Source organism: Hippichthys cyanospilos, chromosome 5, assembly GCF_059441005.1.
Source record: "Hippichthys cyanospilos isolate Australia breed blue-spotted pipefish chromosome 5, RoL_Hcya_1.0, whole genome shotgun sequence".
Classification (NCBI taxonomy): domain Eukaryota; kingdom Metazoa; phylum Chordata; class Actinopteri; order Syngnathiformes; family Syngnathidae; genus Hippichthys; species Hippichthys cyanospilos.
The window spans coordinates 21,502,899-21,528,136 of NC_142373.1; the positions used below are offsets into that span (position 1 = coordinate 21,502,899).

At 38.7% G+C, this 25,238-nt stretch overlaps 3 protein-coding genes across 4 annotated transcripts in view; 2 read left to right on the forward strand and 1 right to left on the reverse strand.

The window, feature by feature from the left end:
• The window catches only part of cmss1 (cms1 ribosomal small subunit homolog), a 32,085-nt gene extending 13,135 nt beyond the window's left edge, over positions 1–18,950 (forward strand). The window contains exons 3-11 of the mRNA XM_088415351.1: positions 14,804–14,946; positions 15,154–15,219; positions 15,286–15,424; positions 15,500–15,559; positions 16,898–17,000; positions 17,100–17,160; positions 17,272–17,359; positions 17,439–17,527; positions 18,665–18,950. Coding sequence (XP_088271477.1) covers positions 14,804–14,946; positions 15,154–15,219; positions 15,286–15,424; positions 15,500–15,559; positions 16,898–17,000; positions 17,100–17,160; positions 17,272–17,359; positions 17,439–17,527; positions 18,665–18,748 — 833 coding nt within the window. The 3' untranslated portion in view covers positions 18,749–18,950. The remainder of the gene's footprint in view (positions 1–14,803; positions 14,947–15,153; positions 15,220–15,285; positions 15,425–15,499; positions 15,560–16,897; positions 17,001–17,099; positions 17,161–17,271; positions 17,360–17,438; positions 17,528–18,664) is intronic.
• On the reverse strand, positions 4,910–6,703 carry LOC148423984 (filamin A-interacting protein 1-like). Its single transcript, XM_088414951.1, has 4 exons — positions 6,593–6,703; positions 6,303–6,476; positions 5,787–5,965; positions 4,910–5,040 (listed from the first exon to the last, which is right to left on the reverse strand). The coding sequence occupies exons 1-4, from the start codon at positions 6,701–6,703 to the stop codon at positions 5,037–5,039; spliced, it is 468 nt and encodes a 155-aa protein (XP_088271077.1). The 3' UTR covers positions 4,910–5,036.
• Positions 18,951–19,232: 282 nt separating the features above from the next.
• cdc50c (Cdc50 family member C) lies at positions 19,233–24,775 on the forward strand. Of its 2 annotated transcripts, none has more exons than XM_088415349.1 (7): positions 19,233–19,537; positions 19,688–19,804; positions 20,968–21,075; positions 21,146–21,236; positions 22,171–22,317; positions 22,396–22,608; positions 23,722–24,775. In XM_088415349.1, exons 1-7 carry the CDS (start codon positions 19,346–19,348, stop codon positions 23,916–23,918), a joined length of 1,065 nt encoding a protein of 354 aa, XP_088271475.1. In that variant the 5' UTR covers positions 19,233–19,345; the 3' UTR covers positions 23,919–24,775. The 2 variants fall into 2 exon arrangements, with proteins under 2 accessions (XP_088271475.1, XP_088271476.1); XM_088415350.1 differs by lacking the exon at positions 19,233–19,537 and adding an exon at positions 19,591–19,621.
• The last annotated feature ends 463 nt before the right edge of the window (positions 24,776–25,238 follow it).

A 25,238-nucleotide genomic window follows, 5' to 3' on the forward strand; every position in this document is an offset into this window, starting at 1 on the left:
TAACGTTGTGCTACATTCCCAAAATGGTCCTTAATATTGCTCTAGTTCAATTAATTAATGCTCATTCCAAGATGTGGTATTTAGTCAACTCACCAAATTTTCCGCTTTGCTCCCAAAGGCTTGAAGTCAAACATTGTGCATTTTGTGAAAGGTACTCCTTATAATTGCATTCCGATCCACACGCCTATGACTCTTGGTGTTGCAGTCTTGCAGCGTTCACTAAGTCCTCGTTCCCATCGCCGAGCTGACATCTGCAGCGCTTGTCCTAAATTACAAGCATGAGTCCATCCCGCAAAGACCTTTCCAAGAAAGCCTTCAAGCGTTGAATGATATGTCATACAGCCCCAAGTACCAAGTCGACCAAATGTCCAATTTTCAACCAGGGATGTAATTTTACTCAAATTTATTTATTTATTTTTTAGCTTCTGCCTCTGACAAATGAGGCACAGCCAAATTCATGAGCTGTGTATCCTCGAAAAATGTTGCCTTTGCTGTAGTGCCGGTGAATTTAACAAAGCACAAAACAAGAACCTCAAAACCATTAAATCCTTCTCCATAGAACCCCACACTTTTTTCCTCCTTTTGAACAAACACTGCTTTAATTGTCCCTCTCGTACTCTACAATTCAGAAATAGCAGGGTTTATTGTTTGGACAAAGCAATCCATGAGGACCAAAAAAAAAAGTCAAAAGCCAAACCCACAAGATAAACCACAAAATTGTCCAGCAGCCACATAGTAGGCCAAATTTAGAATGCTTAACATGATGCAATTATGCTAATCACCTACTTATTCATTGTTCGCTATCCAGAAATTTGCCAATTTGCTTTTTTTTTTTTTTTCCTGTGTCACATTCTCCAGGCAACAACTTGCTGAAATTTCACCTATAGGCATTTTGGTTTGCTCTTTTTGAAGGATACTACAAGATGACCTAAAAGCTGTGTTTAAATTTAAATTTAAGGTGCCAATGCCACACAAGAAGGCCAAAGCCAGAAGCAAACCCACAACCTTTGCACCGTGAGGCTTATGTACTAACCACACTTCCACCATGCCACCCTAAACTAATCAATTATTAAATTAAGTGGTAAATAGTCTAGTAGATACTCTTTTTAATTTGAAAATTGACCAAATGATCAAACTTTCAGCTTGTCAACAGTAATATCCATTTCTTTAGTCCTCCCTGAAAGCAGACTGATTATCTTTCTGTTGAATCAAAATAAAATACGAGGGGTGTATGAAAAGCATTGTGTATAAGAACCACTGATGCGTGTCAAAAACAAAAGAGTTCTTCTACACTGGGATAAAAGCTCTTCATCGCCAGGCCAGGGAGGCATCAAAGAGGCATCATAACCAGATGCCTGAGCCACTTAATCTGGCTCCTCTCAATATGAGCATAATATGAGCAGTGGTATTAATCTGAGGCTCTCTTGGTTAATCATCAGCGGCAAAAGGCTGGGTGATGATGTGGATCCTCTCCGACATGGTGGACCTCTTTTCACCTTTGAAGCCCTTTGAGACTTCGGTGATTCAGAGCTATACAAATACCATTTGATTTGATTTAATATGGTGACAAGTAGCTTTTTCGCCAAAGGCAAACAAAGGGTCACTAACCATGCTAATCACTTATGTAAGTCGGGAAAAACTTTCCACAAAATCTAAAATCGTGTTTGGGCACAGAGCCAACAGCTATTCATCCATTTTCTATAGCCGCTTATCCTCACAAGGGTCGCAGGCTTGCTGGTGCCTATCCCAGCTGACTTTGGGCAGTAGGCGGGGGACACCCTGAACTGGTTACCAACCAATTGCAGAGCATACAAAGAAGAACAACCATTCACGCACACAATCAGATTTAAGGACAATTTAGTATGTCCAATACATCTGCCATGCATGTTTTGAGAGTGTGGGAGGAAGAACCGAAGAAAACCCAGGCAGACTCGGGAAAAACATGGAAACTCCATACAGGGAGGCTGGAGCAAGGTGGATATGAGGTCTCTGAACTGTGCGACGGGCGTGCTAAGCATCGCCCCACCGAGCCGCTTATAGTACTCTTCTGACAAGTTAGGAAAAGAAAACATCTTAATCATTCCTAGAGGAAGTACCATTTTTCTCCGTGTACAAAGAGACCTCGTGCATAAGTCAACCCCGCCCCCCTCCACACACACACACACACACACATTTTTTTTAACTTCAATTTGGGTAAGTTTTCCACATATCATGGCTGCCCAATTAAAACACATAGTGCGTGTTATTAAAATGACGGAATTACAGTATGTTTAGATGCATTTCTCGAGCGTACATCGAATAACATACTGTTACGCTTATGGCGGGGAATGTGTGGGGCGGAAACCAGACAAGTGTGAGGCAATGTACGCGCACATTGATGCAAATGCTAAAACTAGTTTTGCAACAATAAAACACAGCTGATTATGAATTTGTCAAAAAGTCCTCAGTCATCATCACTATCTAACGCGCCAAATAGCACTCCCAATTCAATGCATGGTTAACTCGGACATGCTCTTTTTCCTCCTCCTCATCTCTTTAAACATCCTCGTTACTTAGGGGCAAAAAACTCTACCTGTACGCGGAGGAATTAAGATGCTTTTCCTCTTAGATGAGTATTTTTAAGGTGGTCTTCTTGGAAGAAAGGGTTGAAGTTTACATTTAGTGAACTGCAGTAGACAGTTGAGTGTACTGTACTGTTAACAGTTATGGCTTGCACACACATGAAAGTGTTTAATATGGAGGATATCGCCGCCCAGTGACAGTTTACCATGGACATATGAAACGTGCGTAATCTGATGGCAAGAGGCCGGCACAACCGCTTTGTTTCATTGCGACATGCATATGACATGCAACAGGAATTAGAGTACAGATGGTACGCAATGTAGTTTGCGTCTCGCATAGGTCATCTGTTTTGCACATGGGTGCTGGTGGAATTTCAAAAAATATGAAAATAAATGATGTGATGATTGTCTCTGCTTAGAAGAAACTCTTTGAAAAGAAACAGAAGCAGATTGAAAATATTTGAAGGGTTTGATGTGTGACATTTTGAACATGTCGGCATAGAAATTAGCACAAAAGAAATTTGGTAGATTAATTAAAGGCAGTCAGTCGGTCCATCTTGCAAATTTTAGCGCAAAATTTTCCCTGGCGTCATGCTCTAACTCAGATTTGCAACTTCTGATGTGCTTGATTCTCAACATCTGGCATTATTAACAGATTGCCCAATCTCCCGTTTGATTTAATCACTGACACTGGCGGCAGTTGTGCATATTTGAATGAAACTTGTGCAATCAGTGGAAAAAAAGCAGCAGACACAGGCCATCACACTTTCATGTATATTGACAAATTATGTAACACTTCAATGCATTTTCAGTATAATTTTGTCTTTTCATTTGTAGAGTCAAATGGAAGGAAATTTACGATCACAGTAAGACCCATTTCCAGCATTATGATTGTCATCAATGATAATTTTCTATGGTGCTTCTGCGGGGCGGAAAACCCTCAGAAGCACCATAGAAAATTATCATTGATGACAAAGGGGGGGGGGGGGGGCTCCTAATGACAGAAAGTCCCATATGAATTCATAGATGCTGTTTTTTTTCTTTTTGAAGCGCGTTTTACAGAAAATGTTAGATGTTCCATTTTGTAAAACTTCAGGAGTGGTGATGTTTCATTTTTTATTACGCCAGTATAATCTCACAGAGTTTCGTTTTTCAGCCAGTCCAGATCCCTTTGTATTCATGCAGTTGCAGTAAACAAAGTGTTTCATGTGCCATGATTATTTTTGGTCTTAAATTGCAATGTTCTTCTGTTGCCTAGCAATTTAAGTGTTTGCTCTCTTACCAACAAATGCAGGCTACTCTTCCAAATATTCTCCATAATTAGATTACAGAGTGGACTCTGGCAGTACTCAAGCCAGCATGAGCCTCAAATATCATTGCCACACCAGACCTAGCCATACCCTCAGCTTAGCCCTACCAACGGACTTCGCCATGCCCACAGGCCACATCTGAGTGTAGTCTATGTAGTCTATAGTAGTGTATGTCTACAGTATTTGAAAAGGGAAATGCTCTAGCTGCTTTCAATTTCAATCTCATTTGCTTCAGAAGAGGTACTGTCTGGCCAAGGGAAAGGCAGGTGCCAAAGTAACATGGTACGTGTAATTGCATGTTTATGTGTTTACAACTGCAAGGAGGACTTGGAGAGTCTAACCAAGTACTGTACAGACTTCAATGGACTATCTTAAGTGGAGGAACTTTGAATTTTAGAGGCTTATGTGTACTTCAGAAAATCCACTATTTTTTTCCTACAATGAGCTAAAACTAATCACTGTACGTCTGTTATATGATGCAACAATCATGTGCCACTATTTTTTTTTTAAGCAGTGCTTTCATGAACATCTGTAAATGCTCTACAGTGTGAGTCCTATGCAGACAACCACTAAAGTCCAACTAACCCGATTTAAAAATAATAATAAAATGCATGTCATATTGTATCTGTCCACCTGGACTACTTGTCCTTTAGGGGAAAAGTAATGAACTTTTTTGTCATTTTATAACTACTTTTCATGCAGTGGGAGGAGCTGATTCTGAATTTATAGAACTCCTGTTTCCATGCGAGCATTGTCCTTAAGGGGAATTCAACCGTAAAATTGTCTTTGTACATGAGCTTTCACTTATTTACAGTAGGTACTCAAGCCGTTTTACACTCATTACCTCACTTTGACATGGTCACGATGGATGAGGGATTGAACCATGCTCATTTGGGAGACCACCACTCTACCATCGAGCCATGCGCTCCTCTTTCTTTACCACCGTATGTTCTATGTGGCCACATTAGATAAAAATAACTGCATTTTGATTATTATTGTGTTAGTAGAATATGAATTAAGGAGCAAAATCCAACAGTTTTGTTGTCCATCTCAGGGTCCATTTTATCGCTTGCTGCCGACTGAAAGTGACATCCAAGTTGCTCTGGGCTCATCATTTTTCTGACTTTGCCAATGTGACGTTCTCGAGATGAGCAGTGATTGGTCATTACCTGAGCACAAGAATTATGATGTCACTTTCAGTAAACAGCAAATGAAAAAATGGCAGCCCTCTGAGATGGACAAAAACGGGTGCATTACAATACGCTGTTTAATTCACAATCCATAAACAATATTAATCAAAATTGTGTTTAATTGGGCTTCATAGATCATTATATTGCAAATAAAAATGTGGTAGTTGACTTGCCCTTTTACAATGAGTGCATGAGAAAAGTGTTCTTTCCGGCTTTTATCACATGGATGTTTGAGTATCTGATGGGCTATGTGAAAGCATTTCAGGGGGTACTTGACAGTGTTTCTCCTGGTTTTAGCAAATCTAATTTCATGCTTTTTTACTGCGGTGACATGAACGGTAGAATTGTCTTTTCAAAGTAAGAGCACATTTAATTGGAACATGAAGAAACCTATTGCTAAATTGTGTTACAGGGAGTCCTTTGCAAAATATGTTTTGCCTTTAGTTTGCTAAGTTTTATACAGATGCGCATTATCATTAGAGTCACAATCTTCCGGCAGGCGAGCCAGAAATATAACAAATTATGTTATACCATCAATTGGAGTTGCGGAATAAGATGCGTAGAGATCCCACTACATGTAATTTAAATGTTTCATGAACCATAAAATAGTATATCTAGCGCTAAAATTAACATGAAACCCGTACAAAATTCAATGGGTTTAACCATAATCCGCAAAGACATTGAGAAATATGAACCTCATTGCGTGATGTTTTGCACTGACAAACCTCTGTCGATCCTCTTCCAGTAGTGCTGCAATGCACTGATACTTCTGAAAGAAATCCCGGTGGCTTTCCTGTTGCTCCTCATGTCTGCTAAAAGCATTTTGGTGAACGTTTGATACATTGAGAATCTGCCCCTGTATCCTCTTGTTTGACCACTTCGGGGGTTGTATGGAATTAATAAGCTGCGAAAAGAACCAAAGCAGAGCACAGTATGGCTAGCTTGACAGGAATGGAATCAAATTTGAGGAAGATTAGGGTTAGTTTGGCGATTTGTTTTTTTATTGCCTCAGTAACAGCCGGAGATTATGATGGAAACGTACTAAGCGCTCTCAATAAAGTGAAACCAAAACAATCCAGAGGGGTCGCGAAATCATCGTGCTATAATTGCTTCACTGGCAGAATTACTCAACGTGCAGTGAAGCAGCAGTAATTAATCCGCTGTTGTCAGATGGCGCTATGTTCACCTCATTAAATTTGATTACCGACTCTCTATGGTGTCTGGGTTCTTAATATTGGTACCTCAGCAGTAGTTGTTTTACACACATCCTCTAGGTGGTCCTCTTGTCCCCATCGCAGTGAGTCTCTATGTAGGGAACGGAGAGCCCCATCCAGTCCAATAAAACCATAGTGGGCCTCAAGTAGAGCCGAGTCTTTCCGCTCTGTTTTCAGCACTGCGATGACCTCATCTCTCGCCTAGCGTGACGAACAACACAACAATGAGTTGACACAGTTTTTCCAGGCGCTTTATGGGGCTCACGAGTCATGTTCTACATTCAACCAAATCCCCGAGTTTCACAAGTTTACCCCACCTGAAGCTCTCCCTCCAGAACACTTAGCAGGAACAACATGTCATCACGGGAAAGATCTCCTCTCAAACGTCTTCTCTCGCACTTATGTCGCTTGTCTTGTCGGTTATTCATAGCAGCTGAGATTTTGCGATTTTTGAAGATGTTAAGAGTTGGATGCCTGCAAGATTGTAAGTTGTAGGATGCATTTCTAGGAGGAACAGAAGAGTTGGGAAAAGATTAAAACAGAAAAGAGAAATCGACCTTCAAGTTTTTTATATTTTTCTTTTATTTAATCTTTTGACTTGAGTCCAAAAACCTGATGAAATTATATCTGTACTCTTTTCGGCCATAACACTATTACAGACTGTGTTATCGTTTTTTTCTGATAATTCAATGAAAGATGGTTCCAGAGAAGACTCCATGATGTTCTTCATGACATATTGTTCCAAGACCTCTGGAACAAATTTTGTATAGAACCATATGTGGTTAATACAGATTCATCTAATGGTTTGGAGCTGTGTCATCTCCACCTCTTATGTGATGTCAGTCAGAATGAGTGATTTTCAATTCATTTTAGTTGAGCTGTAAACCTTGATGTTATTTCCGTTTCCTATTTCTGGTCAGGTGGAAACCCAGTAATAAGACTGTTGAGGACCAAACAGTACAATTGGTCCTGAATCAATTGGTAAATTCTGTTTAGGTAAAAACATAAAAATTGTATATACATATTCAAAATTGGTAACACAATGGTATAGTAATTGCTACTTATATATAATATACATGTATACAATTAAATATCCAAAATAAAAAATATATAAAAGTAAAATGAAATTTCACTTACCTTTGAGTGACGTTTACTTGAGCAACTTATGGCCATAATCCCTAGCAAGGCTAGCCTAGCCTAGCCTTCTTCGTACTGTATTTGTTGATTATCTTCAGCTTCGTTTCCATACTAATCATCTTCTACCTTTAACATCGCTAGCAATCTGGGGACCCATGGCTAACCAATTTAAGTCTGAATTAAGTACTAAAATGCACAATAAATACCATATTGTAAGCACTCACACAAGATCAAGTCTCTACCATATCGACATCTTCGTGACGCCGACCGATAGCTGACCAGCATCTTAGTGACGTGTTGCAGCGCAGGCAGTTTGGCGCAAACAGAAAATAAGAGCATATACCTAAAAAGCCTGAAGAGAGATACAAAACACACAAACACGCCCAACCCCACGGTTCATGACAGTTGTTGATTCCAAAAAGTGGGATAAATGCCATAAAGAGGGGACAAAAAACTTAGCATTCCACTTCATAACATAAAAAGTAAAAATGTAAGCCAGGGACGCCATAACTCGGGGGTCCACTGTAGTTCAAATGAACTCTGGTTAACTGCAGTCCGATTCAAACGATCCCAATATATTTGTTTCGTAACGATAATGCAGTATAAACAGTAGCCACACTGATGCAGAGCAAATAAATAGAGGTGAACAGTCCATCAGAACTAAGGCGCTGTACAACCACTTGCTGATGAAGAATGAATGACAGACCATCAAAAATGTTTAAAATGCCAACCTTGTGGTTCCAAGGTAATAACGGAAGTGCCAGTAAAATAAAATGACAGACCGAGGCACTGACAATTATAGTTTGGTTCGTTCGGCTTGGAAAAAAAAAATGGTGGACTGATGGTGACAGAAAGGGATCCAGGGCACTGACAGATGATGAATGACAGACCAAGCAAAAATGTGTAAAATGCATGCCTCTGCAAATAATCCAGTCAGAAATGTATCACTTGATTTGGTTTGCACCATCATTATTGTTGAATAATCTCAAGCCAATTCAACTTAAAAAAAAATCCCCCAAATGACAGTCAACGTGGGTACAACTTACCAACAATTTATTAAAACGTTTATAGTCTGCTCTTGCAAAACAAATTATAATGTGTGTGCGTTTTGTTTTTGTTTTTTTTTTTTGGTTGTTTGTTTTATGCCTACTGTTTTTTTTATTCATTAATGTGTTTGCCCAGGTCCATAAATCACATGGCATACGTCAAGATAGAAAGCCAAATCATGAGTGCTCGGCAGCTCCATAATATACTAAATATGCTCAACATTTTTGGGCTCTGATGTAAACAGTCCTCTGAAAAGTCCCCTGCTTCCTCTCCCTGTAATAAGAGTTCTTTGACGGACGGTTGTGAAATTCTACTGTTTGGTATTTTGTGTCGTTCTCTTTTCACACAAACACACACGCAAACGCACGCAGACCCTGCACTCACTTATGAGACGCTAAATTCCACAATTATTGCATCACTGTTGGATGTGTGATTCATATGATTGCTGTCACTTGAGGGTTTAGTAATGTACCATGTGCAAATGAAGATGAGTTCTTCAGAAGATAAAAAGCCTTGACTGACCTTCAATCGGAGGACATTAATCAAATATGTTCTTATATTATCTTAAGTATGGTTGCTAATACAGTCAAACTATCAACAAGATGATTTATACAAGTAGAGTCCAAGAATACAAAGTCTTGTCAGTTCCTTACTATGAAATACGATGGTTGGCGTTTCTATTTTGATTGTCCCAAAACAGCCAACCAGTACCAGATCTAATTTTAAAGGAGAGTAATGTGACTGAATATTCCTGATGTACAATATGGCTGCACAATCAATCGCATTTTAATCGCAATCATGATATTGGCTGCCACGATTAATTAAGCTGATCCTTGGTGATATTAACATTTAAAAAGCTGAGCAATTTTTTTTTGTTTTCATTACAGGTCAAATCAAGCACTTTTTCATCCAACCATCAGGGGGAAATGTTTCCCATGTTACCATGACAAAAGCCTCAGGCTCTCTTTTCTCACCCTAATATAGTATTTACCTGTGTGAAATAGCATTGAGTTTCTCACCTGATTCCTAATACTATATACAGTGCTAGCTGTCAATTGAGACCATTTCCAATGGACGACAGAAGCCATGTTATTTGAATAGGTATCGTAAACATAAGAGACTTGATGGACCATTTATTGTACTTAAGTAAAAGTCATTTCAGCCCCCTAATTCTTTTTCATGTTTCAGCTTTTAGAAAAAAAGAGAAAGGCTACATGATTTCGATATTTGCACATTATTTAAATATATTTACATGTCCCACTGCATTTGTATGCACCACGTAGTTAGCAACTAGGGCTGGAGACCTGTACCATATCCTAACGCTTACACCGTAAGTATTTAGGGATTTCTTAGCGCCCTTAATCAGACACTGAATATGATTTTTGATGTTGATGTATTGATGTTGGTCGAGACCTGATGTGACGGCATTAAAACCAATAATGAGTAAAAGTATATTTTGCTTGTTGCAACCTCTGCTGCAAAGGCCAACTTCAAAATAAAATCATACTCTGCCCATTACATTGAATTCTATGTATTACTTGGTGTGTTTAATTTGGAGTTGGCCTTCACAGAATGTCTTCGGCGTGTGACATAGTGTTGTCTCTTCATTGGCAGTTTATGTCTGGCATACTGTTGTTGCATGGAAGCCGACAGGAAGTAGTTTTGTTTTACTTTTTCGTTTAGAAAATCTTTTTGAGGACACAATTTTGAATCCATGTAGATGAGAATCTTGATTGTTTTGTGAATTTTATTTAATTTTTTGGGGTGCACACCTACAATTTAAGCCCTCGATTTTCTGGGCTAAAGAGACTCAGATTTTTAAGTCATGCTATCATGTCAAGCTATGTTCTAAGCTTCTAGTTTCCAAGTCCCAGAGTCGGAGTTAAATTACTTTCGATGAGTTCAGTTTCTAAGTCTACCTAATTCTAGACTTGTTCTAGTTTCCAATGTTTGCTGCGATTACGTTGGAATGCTGTATGTAAAGGCTTTGTACTTCTCCACTTCCGTGACGTGTCTGCTCCAAATATTCTTGCTCGTGTGACTTTTTCCTTTTTTTGTTTTAGTTTTTATTTTGTATTAATTGTAGCATTAATGCCACCATTGACGGCAAAAAAGATCACCTTGGAACAAAATAATTGTAAACAGTAAACTGCAATGTACAAAAATCATTGCACAAGTCTGCAGCTAAAGTAAAAAAAAAAAAAAAAAAAAAAAAAATTACTTCACGCAAACCATAATGTCCCCACTTTTTTGTGAACGTAACACTTCATGAATCTTCTTACAGGACAAGCAGCAGCAACCACAGAAGTCTAGAGTTTTAATATGGATGGTGAACAGTATCCATTTATTCTTGAAACTGACAATCAACAGTCCTTCCTATGACTTCCATATGTCCAACAACCATAGCAACAGAAGCAACATACAGTTTTAAATCTGTCAGCCTGTCATCGATAGCCATCTGCATTTCTCAAATTTGTCATGCTTTCTCCTAATGCCCTTATGGGAGGGTTAGTGATATTGTGGTGGTGGTCACCCTGACAGCCAGTCACTTTTATCTGGTGTAAAAAGCAGGAATGTGGAATACACAGTGCCAAGCCCACTAACATTGTCTGTTGCATCAGCCTCATGGTAATTGTACAATCTGCTAACCCGAGTAATCACCACTAAGGTACAATGACACCACTTTAAGCCTGAAAGCAATTTGTCTGGGGGGAGGGGAAGAGGTCATTTCCTGGAAGGAGTTGATTGTCGCTGTATCCATTTGGCGCCAATGACCATCCATTAAAACCAGTCACCTCTATTGATGGACTGGGTAAAAATGACAAAGAAAGAGCCATTTTCTGTCTTGTCGACTTCCTCCACTCCCATAGAATTCTATTGATTTCCTGTTATCTGAGCCTATGGCTCAAAGGGCGCGGGGGTTTCTGGAGATCGGGTGTCTTTTAGATCTTGTTTGCACACTTTATTTTTCTGAGCTAGTTTTATATTTTTGTTACAGTTTGCTTTGCGACAGATAGACCCTAAATTGGTGTGTGTGTTAAGTGACCTCACAGTGATTGTCATAATGACAACTTCCGGACATTCTCAGTTATCCATAATACTGTAAGAACTGCATATGTTGTTCAACAATTTGTCATTTTAAACAACATTTTAAGAACTGCATATGTTGTTCAACGATTTGTCATTTTAAACATAATTAATAATGAAATATAATTGTGTGAAATTCCCATCCCTAATTGTGTTTTAAATTATATATTCTTAATTACTCCTGTAATTGAATAAGGAATTTAAACTTTTTGAGTTAAGTAAAACAGACAAAACAAAGATTAATTGATTATTCATTTACCCAGTCAATCAAGAACATTCCTTCAAATAACAATCGGTTTTAATTGTTATTTTTAATAGTTGAAACCAAGTAAATAGCTGTCATTTTCTTATAGTTTGTGGAAGTGTTGACAATACTGTAATACCATAAATACCAGTGTCAAATTCCAAATACTGTACTAATTGGCAATTTTCACATATTTTATACAGGACACTTAGTCACAACTTTGTTGATTCTGAAAATAATTTTACGTTCTGGATTTTTAACATAGTGTTTTCATTTCGTTTTGTCAATTTATCGAACTTTTGCTCAGGAAACATGAAATTTTAACCCTTTCGCTACCTCTTCTTTTTTCTTTTTTTTGTTCTTTATTGTTTAAATAGAAAAATATATATATATTTTGAAATTTTACTTTTCTGCGATAGTCTAGGACAGTTGGAAAATTAGTTTAAAAAAATTCCCACTACCATAAATTAGGTTACAGGACTTGGGATTTTTTTCTCTCATCTGTATTTTATTATAATAATAATTATAATAATAATAATACAAATATGCCAGGGAAGTGAAAATGATCACCAAACACCTACAATACATAGTAATCAGTGTAATTTATTGTAGCACACATATATAGCACATATTATCAATATATTTCCACAGGACTGGATGGTTAATTCACTAGAAATTGTACAACGCAAGCTACCTTGTTTACAGTTGGCCCAGCACTGGCTTGTTGTGTATAGAAAAGTTGCTAAATGCCACTAGAATCTGGAGATAGGTGTGGAATGAACCCCTGGGATGCCATTCTATGTTATTGCTATGTTTCCTTTACCTGCTGCGATTTATTTATTTTTTTTAAAGCCATGGGACGCATTGTCTCAACAGTAATGAAAGGGTTAAACATATACATTTGTTTTGACTCTTGAACTTAAAATATCAATGACAATGAATCGATAAGAAAAATATCTCTTAAGGTAGAACTGATGAAAATGAAGGTGAGGGAGTGATCCACAAACCAAAATAACCTTGTTAATATATAGTACTGTCCAGGAAAAAGACTTACATACAAGGCAGGTGTACCATTTGTCGGCGCTGTATACTGTACGGTCTTATCGGCAAGTCTTCACGCGCTTCCTTTGTAGCATCCGAGTGTCCTCACGTCAACCTCAGGCAGTGATTGGATCAGTTAGCTTTCTCCATCAGTAGAGGAGGAGGTTGGGTGGGGGGTGGGGAGAGTTCAAGAGATGGAGTGCACTTCTTGACTAATGACACTCAGTGAATCTGTATGTGACGGAGTGGAACAGGGGTGGAGCTGCGTCTGGACAGAAAGCAAACAGGCAGGCAAGAATGAGGGTGAACTACAATCCCGCACTCATCTTTTGTCATTTTCTTATGCGGGCCTCTGACATGAATGAGCTCACCGGAGGAAAACATAAGCAGGCGTTGATGATGATGAATGAGATGGTACTAATCCATTAAGGGGATGGAGAAATAAGAGGACAAAGATGGGAGTCAGATGTGCGCTGATGGTTTATATTCACTCGCCCAGCCACCTGCACAATCTATTTGAGAACCAATGTTTTTTTTTTTCTTTTCCCAGACCGATACCAGTACAACTTTTCACTCTTTGAGCACTCAACAATACATACCTCCAGTTCGCTTGACATCAAATTTAGGGATGCACTGAATTTTCAGCCACGAAATGTTTTTTTTAAATAAATTTGCGTTTTTGGCTAAAGAACAATGAAAAGCGAAACAGTACATCCAAAAATGTAATGGTGTGAAACTGCAAAAAGCAAACATCTGTCTGAATTTCACACATGCACACAGGAGAAAGCGAGTGGTTTCTCTGGGTAGGCATCTACTGTAAAGCATTTCAGGAGATCAAGAAAAAAAAAGACTACTGCCAATACAGGTTGCCAATACACATCACAATGCCAACGGTGTCTTGTGAGGACTAACTTCAAAATAAACACACCGGATTATACATGGATGACAAATGCGATAGCCGTAGAAGGGTTTTACTTAGTGAGCCAATAGCCTGAAGTAGCTGTGGTAGAAGAGCGGCTAGCTTGACTCAGTTTTTATTGCCATCACATCACAGAGTTACCAACATAAACACACCACCATTAAAAAAACATCAGATTCAATCCCCAGTAAGGACCCTAAGAAACCGCTAGTCTATTATTTTGTCATTGTATGATCCAGCACAAGTCTCCAGTGTTGGCGCTAGCCAGTAACTATGTGTGTGGTGCTTGTTGTGCATTCAAATGCCGTTGAAAATTTCAAACTAAAAAAAAAAAAAAAAAAAACAGTCCATCAATGCATTAAAAGTTAATAAATGTAAACGTCTAAACAATGTCGATTTTCTATCAATCTATAAAACTTCTGACAAGTGTTTCTCATGATGCCAAACAGTTTCATTTCAGTGCCGCCCAAATCGAATTTCATTCAACACAATGACAAAAATAATTAAACAAAACCTTTCTTTCTGATGAGACGCTTCACCTGTATTTCAAACTACTGAAGTTTAGAGCCAACTACTGCTGAGGAGGACTTAATGTCGAATACATGAATTGTAAGGTCACTAAAGTGACCATGGTGAGCTGTTTTTGTTCACATCGTGTCACAAAAAATTCCTCTTTTCTCTCACTTGTAATTAAAAGACATGTTTTTTTTATGCAGTTTATAAATCCTAGCTTGTTTGTAATGATGGAAGAGCGTGATTCAACATCAGTCTTCTTTTTCTCTGTCATTCTTTCATTCATGGTTCCTTCAATCTCATCGTGTAATGTAATAAGAGCTGATGTTTACAAGACTAATAAGGCTCAGTTTTAAGTTTTTTTTAAACAATATTTTTACAGTCGTGCTTTTAGAGCTTCACTCTGTCATCCTGATGGATGTTTCTAATATTTTCCTCCTCCTATGTAGCTTAATAATATTATTGTATGTAATTTATTGATTCATATTTCAAATTCACCCCTTCGCCTTTTTTTTCTTTTTTCATATCTATATATAATAGATGACTCTGAGATCGAGGAGGAAGCTGAGAAAGTCAAGAACATACCAATAAAAGAAAACCCAGGCATACCAAAGAAAGCAGAGAAGAGGAAGAAGCTAACAGAAAAAAAAGTGACAGCAAAGAAGAAGAAAAACAATGAAGAGGTATTACAGCATGATTGGGGTTTTTTTTGTTGTTTTTTTTAACACATGGAGCAACTTTGAGTCGTTTGTCTCGATTGGTAAAATCAGTTTGTATGAAAACCATTTGTAGACCATACGTATGGCCCACGCCACCCTGCAGTTAACTCATCTGCTGAAGCAAAATGTTACAAATTGGCTGTCAAGCGCATCACACCTGTGTTCTCTCAGGCGTCACACGTTCCGAAGCACGGCAACGAGAAGGAAACATCAAGCAAATCACCCAAAAAGAAAAAGGTTGGCCAAACCAGTATGGCTTATGTCCGCTCTTAGTGGTTCTTCATTTTTCAACTGCTTTTTCAGTGGAAAAAGAAAACCATTACAGATGTGTTGGCTGCCTCCGACCCAAGAGCGGGTTGTCCTGCGGACCTTCAGAAATCCCTTGCCCTGTACTTCTCAGACAAGCGCTCCGTGATTGAGCAGGAAGAGCTCAAACTGCACGGTGAGTCCTCACAAAACAGCATTTGGATGTCAAATTTCAATCTTGCTGTGTGATATGTCTCCTGCGTTTTTCCAGATTCTGCCTTCCTGACATGCAATGACCTTACGCACAGCCTCTCATCCTACCTGAAGCACGGTGAGTGTCGTTGTCATGACGTCTTTTACATTCTGTAAATTGTAGTCATTTTAGGGGCGTCAAAATAACAGATTAAGATCAATCATAGTTAGCATATGTTTTTTTTTTCATTGTGTTAATCTAATTTTAATTTCTAGCTTGATGCTTTCTTAATGCTGATCAGATACGATTTTATGCTTTGGGCTTATTGTCTTTGAATGTTGGAGATTTGAATAAATATCGATCACACGCTGATGTTGACACTGGTTGGCTGTTGTTGTGCCAGGCATAATCTGATAGGCTTCTTTTGTGGGTGGGAGGGTAAGTTAAGGGGCAGAAGACTTGAAGAGCATGTCAGACTTCTCTGTCCGATCAAGTGAACTTAATAAAAGTCCCCGGCTGCACCTTTGAAAAGGTAGTTTTATACATTCTTTCTAAGTAGGAGCTTGCTTACCACAGAAGCAGTGAAGTTTAGCCTAATGCATAAATGCAAAGCACCCAGCTGTGACTTCAGCCACAGCTAACAAAAGCAACAAAGACGCTAAAGCAGGGGCCACCGATCTTTTTGAAATTGAGACCTACTCCTTTGGTCCTGAATAAATCGAAGGGCTACCACCACATTGTGAAGACACCGATCATGTTAAAGATTTTTCACACTAATTAAGGAACAGCTGTAGTAAATATGTGAATCAAGTGTAATTCGTATGTAAATGTAATACATGTATAATTGTTTGTCAAATTCATAGAAAATCACCAATCTTCTATCACCTGTAAGCTACAGTATTTCCAGAAAAGGCCCACGGACTACACATGTGATACTCGGGCGCTACTCAATGCCCGCAGGCACCACTTTGGTGACCCCTGCGCTAAAGTATCTTGCGTGCCCATAGCTAAGCTCTTTACCAAATTAAACTGGAGAACACCTTGCGTTTGAGCAGGTCCGACGGACAAGATGGACGAAACTACAGGTTGTAGCCAACACTTAGGACTAGTCTATAATATATACAGCAGAAGCACGTAAATTGTTAGAACTGCATTTTTTTTAAGTCTATTTGGTGTATTGAGAGTATAGGTGATTAAAAAGATTAATTTGTATTAATTAAACTTTTTTTTTTTTTTTATCTTTTGACGACATTATTTTCCAAAAAATAGTGAATGGCATATAGTTGAGACATCTATTGCATCTTTATTTGTTCGCATTTATAAATGTTTTTAAGATGAATTTTATTATTTATGTCAAGCATATACAGTACAGCATGCAGTATTAACTTTTGCAGTTGATACATTTTAAGAGATGGGCCTATTTATGACAGGGCTGTTGTCCATCAATGTCTTATCTTTGTTTCATTTTTCTATCAGTTTGTCCTAAATGGGCAAAGGTTCAGAAACAACACACAGAAAAAAAAGCGGTTGTCCTGCTCATCGTTTGCAGCTCAGCCCTCCGAGCCATCCAGCTCATAAAGTGAGATCTTATTGTTTAATCCCATAATGGAATTTAAGGACAACTTGTTAAGTATGCTCAACCGAAGCACCGAGTACTTTTTTTAAATTTCCTTCCCAGGCAACTGACAGCGTTCAAGGGCGAAGCCAAGGCCGTGAAGCTTTTCGCAAAACACATAAAGGTTGTACAAAGATTTGCTTTAATATCGGTGCTTTTGAATGTTCCAGAACTATTTTCATATCAGCATTCGTGCGAAATAAGTCACGCATGTACGTTTTGGTGTTTTGCAAAGATTGAAGAGCAGGTGAAACTGCTGCAGAAAGGAGTTACTCACATCGGAGTGGGCACCCCTTGTAGGATCAGTGCCCTTATTCACAGAGGTAACTGCACACGTCCCACAATTTACCGCTTTCAAAATTACGCAAAGATGAATTCTTTTCTTTATCTTCCTCTGCCAAGACGCATTAAACTTGCAACCATTGCGCTTTCTGGTTCTGGACTGGAACTGGAGAGACCAGAAGTGCAAAAGGATGATGGACATTCCGGAGGTAGCTACCGCCCCCTGTTGGCGTAAAATTACATTACACGACTTCATTGTTCTGTGAACTTTTAAACAAGCGCGTTCAATTTCTGCTCCAATCACGGTTCAGCTTGTGAATATCACATGACCAAACCCTGAGCCATAATTGATCATTACTTGAGCATGTGTTGTCATTATCAATCAATGCTTAGGGAACCTCACAATACAGTAGGAGGCACATAATACTGTATTTGTTTATACGATGCCTGCTAGAGGCACCACTGAGCAAGAATTGGCAAGACTTAAATGGAAAAGCTCACATTTGCCACACACACTGCAATGTACAATGTATATCAAATATAACTAGTATAATATTCTGCAGAATTATGAACTGCAGAAAAGCACCTGATTCCTGACACTATAGTGGTCCATAAATTCTCAAAAGAAATAACTATACATCATAAAACATCCAATAAGGGGACCTCTGGACTGGTATTGGACGTAGTGAAATACATTATGGGAATATTCAAATTAACATTCACATATGAGTGACATTTTATTTTTAAGATACAAGCAAGTCAGCACTGAGTTTATATCGGCTAGAAACAAAAATGTTAGTTTTTTTGCAGCCAACATTTATCTACATAGCTTCAATTAAAAACGTACAATATGGGCTCACAGAGCAATACGCATTCAGTCATACCACAAAGACATCAAATGTAAACATTTATAAACATTGTGTTTTATAAATGTTAAGTTTTACCATCACAACTTTAGTAGAGAAATGTCAAGTAAGATTGCCTTTATTTTTAGAAATGCATTTTGTCAAGTCCAGACTTTATTTATTTTTTTTTTACTAGAAGCAAGTTACAAATGTGTTAAATGAAATCTTGAAAATTACAGGTCAAGATGGATACTGTCTATTTTATTTTTGATAAACACAAATGTTGTTCTTTCACTTCAGTTAAAAATATACTTCACACAAAATCAGGTGTCATTTTCATGTTAAGCACAGTGGTTGGTAATTGTGAAATCTAATTATTACAATAGCTTGTAAACTAACTCAGTTACCCTTTTCAAGCAAGTTATCAGTAAAGTAACTAAGTTACTTTTTCAAGGTAACTAGCAACTCGGTATATTTCCAAGTGTTTTTGCTTCCTTTCAGATCAAGCTGGATCTTTTTAAGCTGCTGGAGAGCTGGATCCTCGACAGATGCAAAGCAGATAAAGTCAAAATTGGACTCTTTTAACTCAAGATTGTCTACTTGACACTTAGCTAGTGATTTACACAACAGGCTGTGGGCTTCAAAGCTTTGTCCTGCGGCATCTTGGGGTTTATTTGTCCACAATATGCTTTTTACTATTGTCAGGGGGGTGTAGAAATGTGCGACGTGGTTCGTCGAACGCATTGTTTTGACAAGATGTTTTCAATAAATTGACCGTAAAATGAAAGTGATGGCTTTGTTCATTTCCCACGATTTAAAAAGGAAGTCTCTCCTGCTGAGATCCTCATGTTATTTATCCAGCGCTTCCACATACAATAACCCCAACGGCAAAGATCTTCAACTTCCAATGGAGTTCTCCAACAGGCACCTTACACCCTCAAAAACTGTATGACAGTAATTAAAAATGCTCCGTGCGCGTTTTTCCAGAAACAAAAGCAAAAAGGCCTGCGATAGAAAGCAGGAAGAGGCGGTTGATTGTGGTTAATTAATAACAGAAGTAAACCGTCCTTCCCCACGGCGAGAGGCCTGTCGTCAGACGTGCGCCCGTGTGTGTTTTTGCGTAGTAGCGCCGCAGAAATCGGAACAGGAAGCGAGCTTCGCAAAAACCTTCACGCCGCCGCCATGGCCAAAGCCAAGAGCGGACCTCTGGCCCGCAGGCCCGACGGCTCGGCCTTCAAGCAGCAGCGCCTGCCCGCCTGGTCGCCCATGCTGACAGCGAACACCGTTTTGCCTTTCTTCTACTTCATGGCCGTCATATGCTTGCTGCTGGGAATTTGGCTTCTGCTTACCGCACAGAGCGTACAGGAAATCCGGGTGGGTCTGTCTCATGCATTTTTTGCTGTTTGTTTTTGTGAGTGCAACTGGAAGTTGGAGAGGAAAATGAGCCTTAAAAAAAGAGTGCGTCAAGGAAGGAAGCTGTCAAAGTTGTTATGTTCTATTCATAAATATTTCTTGTCATCTTAGGTGGACTATACGGACAATGGGGACTGCGCGCGTTGTCACGAAATGCGTAAGAATGTCAGCAACGCAGCACTGACCTGCACTTGTAAACTGCGCTTTCATGTGGACAGAGCCTTGAAGGTAAATGTGTACCCAGCGAGTCTTCCGTTGAGTCTTACCTTCTTTATCTTCTCTGTTGTACTTTGCTGATGTATGAAATACTGTAAAACATTAACTAGAATGGCCATCAAGAGACAGAAAACGTTTTGCTAATTGCATTCAAAGGAATTAGCAGGAATAACAAAACAAAAATCCTCTTTGCCGTCTGTATACAGCAAGAATAATTAGGGGTGTCAGATTAATTGTGACCAATTAAATAGTCATTAAAATGGTTATTTTGTTTTTTTTCATCTTTATGCCTTCTGTATGCTGATTAGATTCTATTTTATGCATCGGGCTTCTTGAGCCGGGGTTGGAAAACAAAGGTCAATTACAACCAGAGGTGGAGAATGATTGGTTGTCGTTGTGTTTGATTACCTGATAAACTCCTCCTGAGGCAAATTTAGGCGCAGAAGGGAGACAAAAAAATGGAGGCGTGTGGGAGAGTTGTTCTGAGGAATGGTAAATTGAACTTAAAAAAAAAATGCCCTGACAGGACCTTTGATAACTGTAGAGCCATATGCACTCTTTGTTTGAAGAATCGTGGTTACCAAAGCAGCAGTTCAAGTTTGGCCTACTACATAAATGCAAAGCACCCAGCTGCATTTGCAGCCACAGCTAACAATAGCTACAAAGACACTAACATAGTTAGCCATAGCCAAGCTCTTTGCCAAACTAAACTCAAGAACACCCCTCATTTGAGCAAGTCTGTTGGACAGCTTGGACGATGTTTTATTTTAATATTCAAATTATTTGGCTGTGGACAAATATGCATCATTCTTCCGGCTTGTTGAAACTACTGGTTGCAGCCAATACTTTTGACTTTCAAATAACTATGTTACAATTGAAGCCACTTTTTGTTGTTCTATCACAATCTTTTGATCTGACACAATAACAAATCTGTTTTTTTTCTCAGGAAAAAGGGATTTTCTCAGAAACCTTTTGGTCGGATTAAAACGAGATTAAATCGATCAAGTAGTTATAGGTGTAACTACCGGGTAATTAATTTGAGCGAAAACTGATTAGATCAAAAATTGCTGCTACCTTCGCCAAAACCCACCAGTGTTTGCCCACAATGTCTTGTCACGCTCACTAAACAGAATTTAAGTAAGCCAACACTGAAATTGGGTCTTCTGCTGTCTCAGGGGGATGTCTTCTTCTACTATGGCCTTCAAAACTTCCACCAGAACTTGCGCAGATACATGGACTCCAGGGACGACGCGCAGATGGTCGGAAGGAAAAATAACTTAAAGGTGATTTTCACAACACGCTGCCCTGTTTTTCAAACATGTCAATTTATTCATCTTCATTGAACTGCTGCAGAAACCCAGTTCATACTGCAAGCCATTTGCCACCAATGACAAGGGACTGCCTATCGCTCCGTGTGGCGCTGTGGCCAACAGCATCTTTAATGGTAAACAATTCGTTCTTTGAGGGATTATTCACCTTGTGGGAAACTCACTTGAACATAAAAGCAGATCTTACCACTATAGGGTAACAAAAGCTACCAAAATATTTTTTTTTAATTAAATAAATAAAATGTAAACGAGCATGCTTTAAAAAAGCTAACTGGGACTACCTTTTACATTTATAAAAGGATGGTGAAAATGTCCTTCATTTTCCTCTTTGTCAATTAATTTTGTACGTGAGCTTTCGAGGTTGATATTTACCTGTTTTATTTTGCTACTAATGAACTGCAATTTTTCAAAATGGGTCTTAACTGACAGCTAGCACTCAATGTGTTAGAAATCAGGTGAGAAACTAAACGCCATTGCACACTGGTAAATAATTAGGGTAAGATGATGCAAACATGTTTGAAACATTGCCCCCTGGTGGTAGGATGACAAAGCACTTAATTCAGTGTTTCTCAACTATATTTTGCTAGGCCCCCCCCTAGAAAAGAGAAAACCTTTTGTGCCCCCCCCAGTCGATGCACTGACTATAAATAAGATTATTATTGATGAAAATTGTTTTATACCGACACATGTATCCTTTTTAACATTAACAACAGAAAATTGCAATATAAATCAACTTTCAACAACTGTTAATTATTTTTATCGCGTTTATACGCGTTACAGCTTAGTCTGAAACGGAAAAAAAAGTGCACCAAAGTGCCCGAAAGTAAAAGAAAGTGATGAAAATTATTACTTTATTGCAATTACATTCCACATGCCAAAAACAAAGCCTTTTTCCTGGGATCATCCACACCCCCCCTGGCATCAACTCGCGCCCCCCCAGGGGGGCCCGCCCCACTATTTGACACCCAATAACGGGGCACTCAGAGACAAACAACCATCCAAGTACCAATCACTCCTGGATGGATTAGTGACATCTGTCTTTCCTCGCAGATACCTTCAAATTCCAATATCTCGGCTCCGGCAGTTCCGAGTACGGCGTGCCTTTGTTACGCAAAGGCATCAGTTGGTACACGGACAAAAACATCAAGTACCGCAACCCGCAGACGAACAACCTGAGCCTGGCCGAAGTCTTTCAGGGTAATTTTTTGATTTTTTTTCCCATCTTTTGTGTGTCATTCGACGAGATAGCACCTAACTCGTGTATGCATCCGACAGGCACGGTGCCGCCTCCCTACTGGCGCCGCCCCGTGTACGAACTAGACGAGAACGACGTCGCCAACAACGGCTTCATCAACGAGGACCTCATCGTGTGGATGCGGGAAGCGGCCTTCCCCAACTTTAAGAAGCTCTATGGCGTTTTGCATCGCACCGACAAACCTTTCCAAAGTGGCCTGCCCAAAGGGGATTACAGCGTGGAGATAACCTACGGTATTCTCAAAGGAGATGTTGTTTTCTCTGAATTTTATTCAGTATACACATATTTTGATATCATTTCCCGGTCACAGACACGTTTTCAGAAAAAGGCAAGACTAATGTTTTCTTGGTTAACTCAATCAAACCCAAAGACCTATTAAAAAAAAAAAAAGGAAAGACTCTAGACGACGTGTTGGTAATAATGCTTGGATCAGACTGACTATGGAGGGCGTAACACGCGTCTGAATGCAGGGCTGAATGAATGGCGCTACACCTAGGACGTGTTTGGCGACGTGAGCCAGCCAATCAGATTCCAAAGAAGAAAACAGGAAACCTTTCAGATTAAAATTAAAAGCGCACATTTCAAAATAATACATGAGTAAATATTACAAACTAAAACGCCCAAATAAATCCTAACAGAATAATTCTAATGTTTATGCTCCTGAGTGTGAACAAGGATGGACTCAGACGTTGGCTGAGTCTGCTAGTTTTTTTTATTGAAAACAATGCAGTTCACACAAACACCGCTTAAATAATAATCAATAAAAATAATGAAAAATATATATTTTTTATACACACACATACATACATGTATTTGTATATAATACATACATACATATGATACATATTTTTCTTCTATTTGTTGCTCTCGTGGCACTTTCCAATTTCACTGTGAACCTACGATTAAATGACAATAAAGGCATTCTATTCTGTTCTATTCTATTTTAAACTAATTAATTACTTTAGGCAATCAATCACCAATCAATCGATTATGTACTTGATTATGTATGATTATGTAGGGGGTGTGTACATATATATATATATATATATATATATATATATATATATATATATATATATATATAAACTAAATTTATTGATTACTTTAGCAAATAATTCATTTAGTACCTTTTTGCTTTTGTTGTTTTTTATGCTTTGTTTTTTAAGATATAAATGAGTACCTGGGAATTTAATTTCTGTCCGGTTGTTTAAAAAAAAAAAAAAAAACATACAAAAACATCTTTGGGACTGTATGAGTTAATTCAACAGTTGACTCCAGACAATCTCTCAATTTTCCCTCTGACGACCTCTTCATTTGCCGCCTTGACTCTCGTCCCTTCCCTGCAGACTTCCCCGTGCAGTACTTCCGCGGCAGGAAGCAGGTGGTCGTGACAACGCTGAACTGGTTCGGCGGTCCCAACCTGTTCCTGCCCATCGCTTACCTGATTACTAGCAGCCTGCTCCTGCTGGCCGCTGTCACCCTCACCGTGGTGTGGTGGAAGTTTGGCAAAGACGGCAAGAACATGCGGATGAGTGATGAATAGATTATATATTATAATCAAATATTTTGATATAAATTGCACAAAATATTGATAGGCATTCAATAGATGTGCAGCTTGACCGAACGTTACGTTAACGTGAGCCTAGAAACTATTTTAACATCAAAATATGTACATACTTACTACTCATTGTATACTAATTAGGGATGAGATTTCGTGAGATTACACATTCTGTTTTTGGTATTTTTACCAAGAGATGGCACACTCTTGGAAGTGTGATCGAAAATGTGGTTGTGCCATTTTGAACTTTGACATGAGGTGGGTGAAATTTCAGCCCCCTAGTTTTGTTTTCAAAGCTTTCCCTTTCATGTAACACGGCTTTGATGTTAAATGTTTTGCGTGACAGAAAAACACACAGCTAAGTGTACAGTAGGGCGAAGGCCAGCCAACATAAAAAAAATAATAAGCCTTACCAGACCAATTATTATTATTTTTTTTTTTACTTAGTTTTTTTCTTCCCGGCAGCGTGTCATGGCAACAGTTGACTTGACTCTTTGTACTGCACAAATTGTTGCTCCCGGAGTGGGTTGTGACTCTCAATATAAACAACACAGCATTGTTATGAACTCATCATGTTCAATCGCACTTCAAAAGGACTTAATTGTGCTAACCTTGAGATACGGCACCTGTTGCCGGGGGCAACATTTAGCTGCTGACAGCCTGACACAGTTGCCGTTCCTACTGATCACTTTGGAACAAGTCAGGCTGATTCAAATGTGTGTTCTGTGGTTTTCATCTCATTGACCAAAATTTAGAGTTGTTTAAAATCTCGGTTTCTATTTATGTAAAAAAAATAATAATAAAATCATACGATTAACATTCAGAATTGCCATAAGTTAAAATGTGTTATTGGGTCTTTTGTTTTTCACCAAGCAAAAAAAACCTGACCTGTGATAATGCTTTGGTTTTCCAGGTTTAAGAAAAGGATGGTAAAGAACTGGTAGATAAGACGAGGAATGTTGACATTTGCACGCTAGATCGCGTGTACTCTGCATGCTAGAGCATTTCTTTTCTTGCAAAAAAACCCTCAAAAACCATCAACTTTATCTTAGGCATTGTTTTATGACAAATTCTGCAAAAATCTCATCTCATTCTCCTATACCCAACGCCGTGACACAGCTCGTCTTCATGATTTGTGTCCCATCCCATCCCATCCTATCAGATACTATGTCAAACTAATTTTTGTTGTTGTTGACTGAAATTCTTTGATACCAAAAATGCTGCAACCAGATATATGTTAGTGGCACAGGTAGCTTGTCAATTAATTTTGTAAAACACATTAAGTTGTTTCATGTGCTCAGTCGT

Excerpts from the sequence above, each read along its gene's own strand:
- cdc50c (XM_088415349.1), top strand. The coding sequence starts at position 19,346 with ATGGCCAAAGCCAAGAGCGGACCTCTGGCCCGCAGGCCCGACGGCTCG. Across the intron at positions 21,076-21,145 it reads GAAGGAAAAATAACTTAAAG|AAACCCAGTTCATACTGCAA; the intron begins GTGATTTTCACA and ends GAACTGCTGCAG. Across the intron at positions 22,318-22,395 it reads CCTGGCCGAAGTCTTTCAGG|GCACGGTGCCGCCTCCCTAC; the intron begins GTAATTTTTTGA and ends TGCATCCGACAG.
- LOC148423984 (XM_088414951.1), bottom strand. The coding sequence starts at position 6,703 with ATGAATAACCGACAAGACAAGCGACATAAGTGCGAGAGAAGACGTTTG. Across the intron at positions 6,477-6,592 it reads TTCTGGAGGGAGAGCTTCAG|GCGAGAGATGAGGTCATCGC; the intron begins GTGGGGTAAACT and ends TCGTCACGCTAG. Across the intron at positions 5,966-6,302 it reads GTAAAACAACTACTGCTGAG|CTTATTAATTCCATACAACC; the intron begins GTACCAATATTA and ends TTCTTTTCGCAG.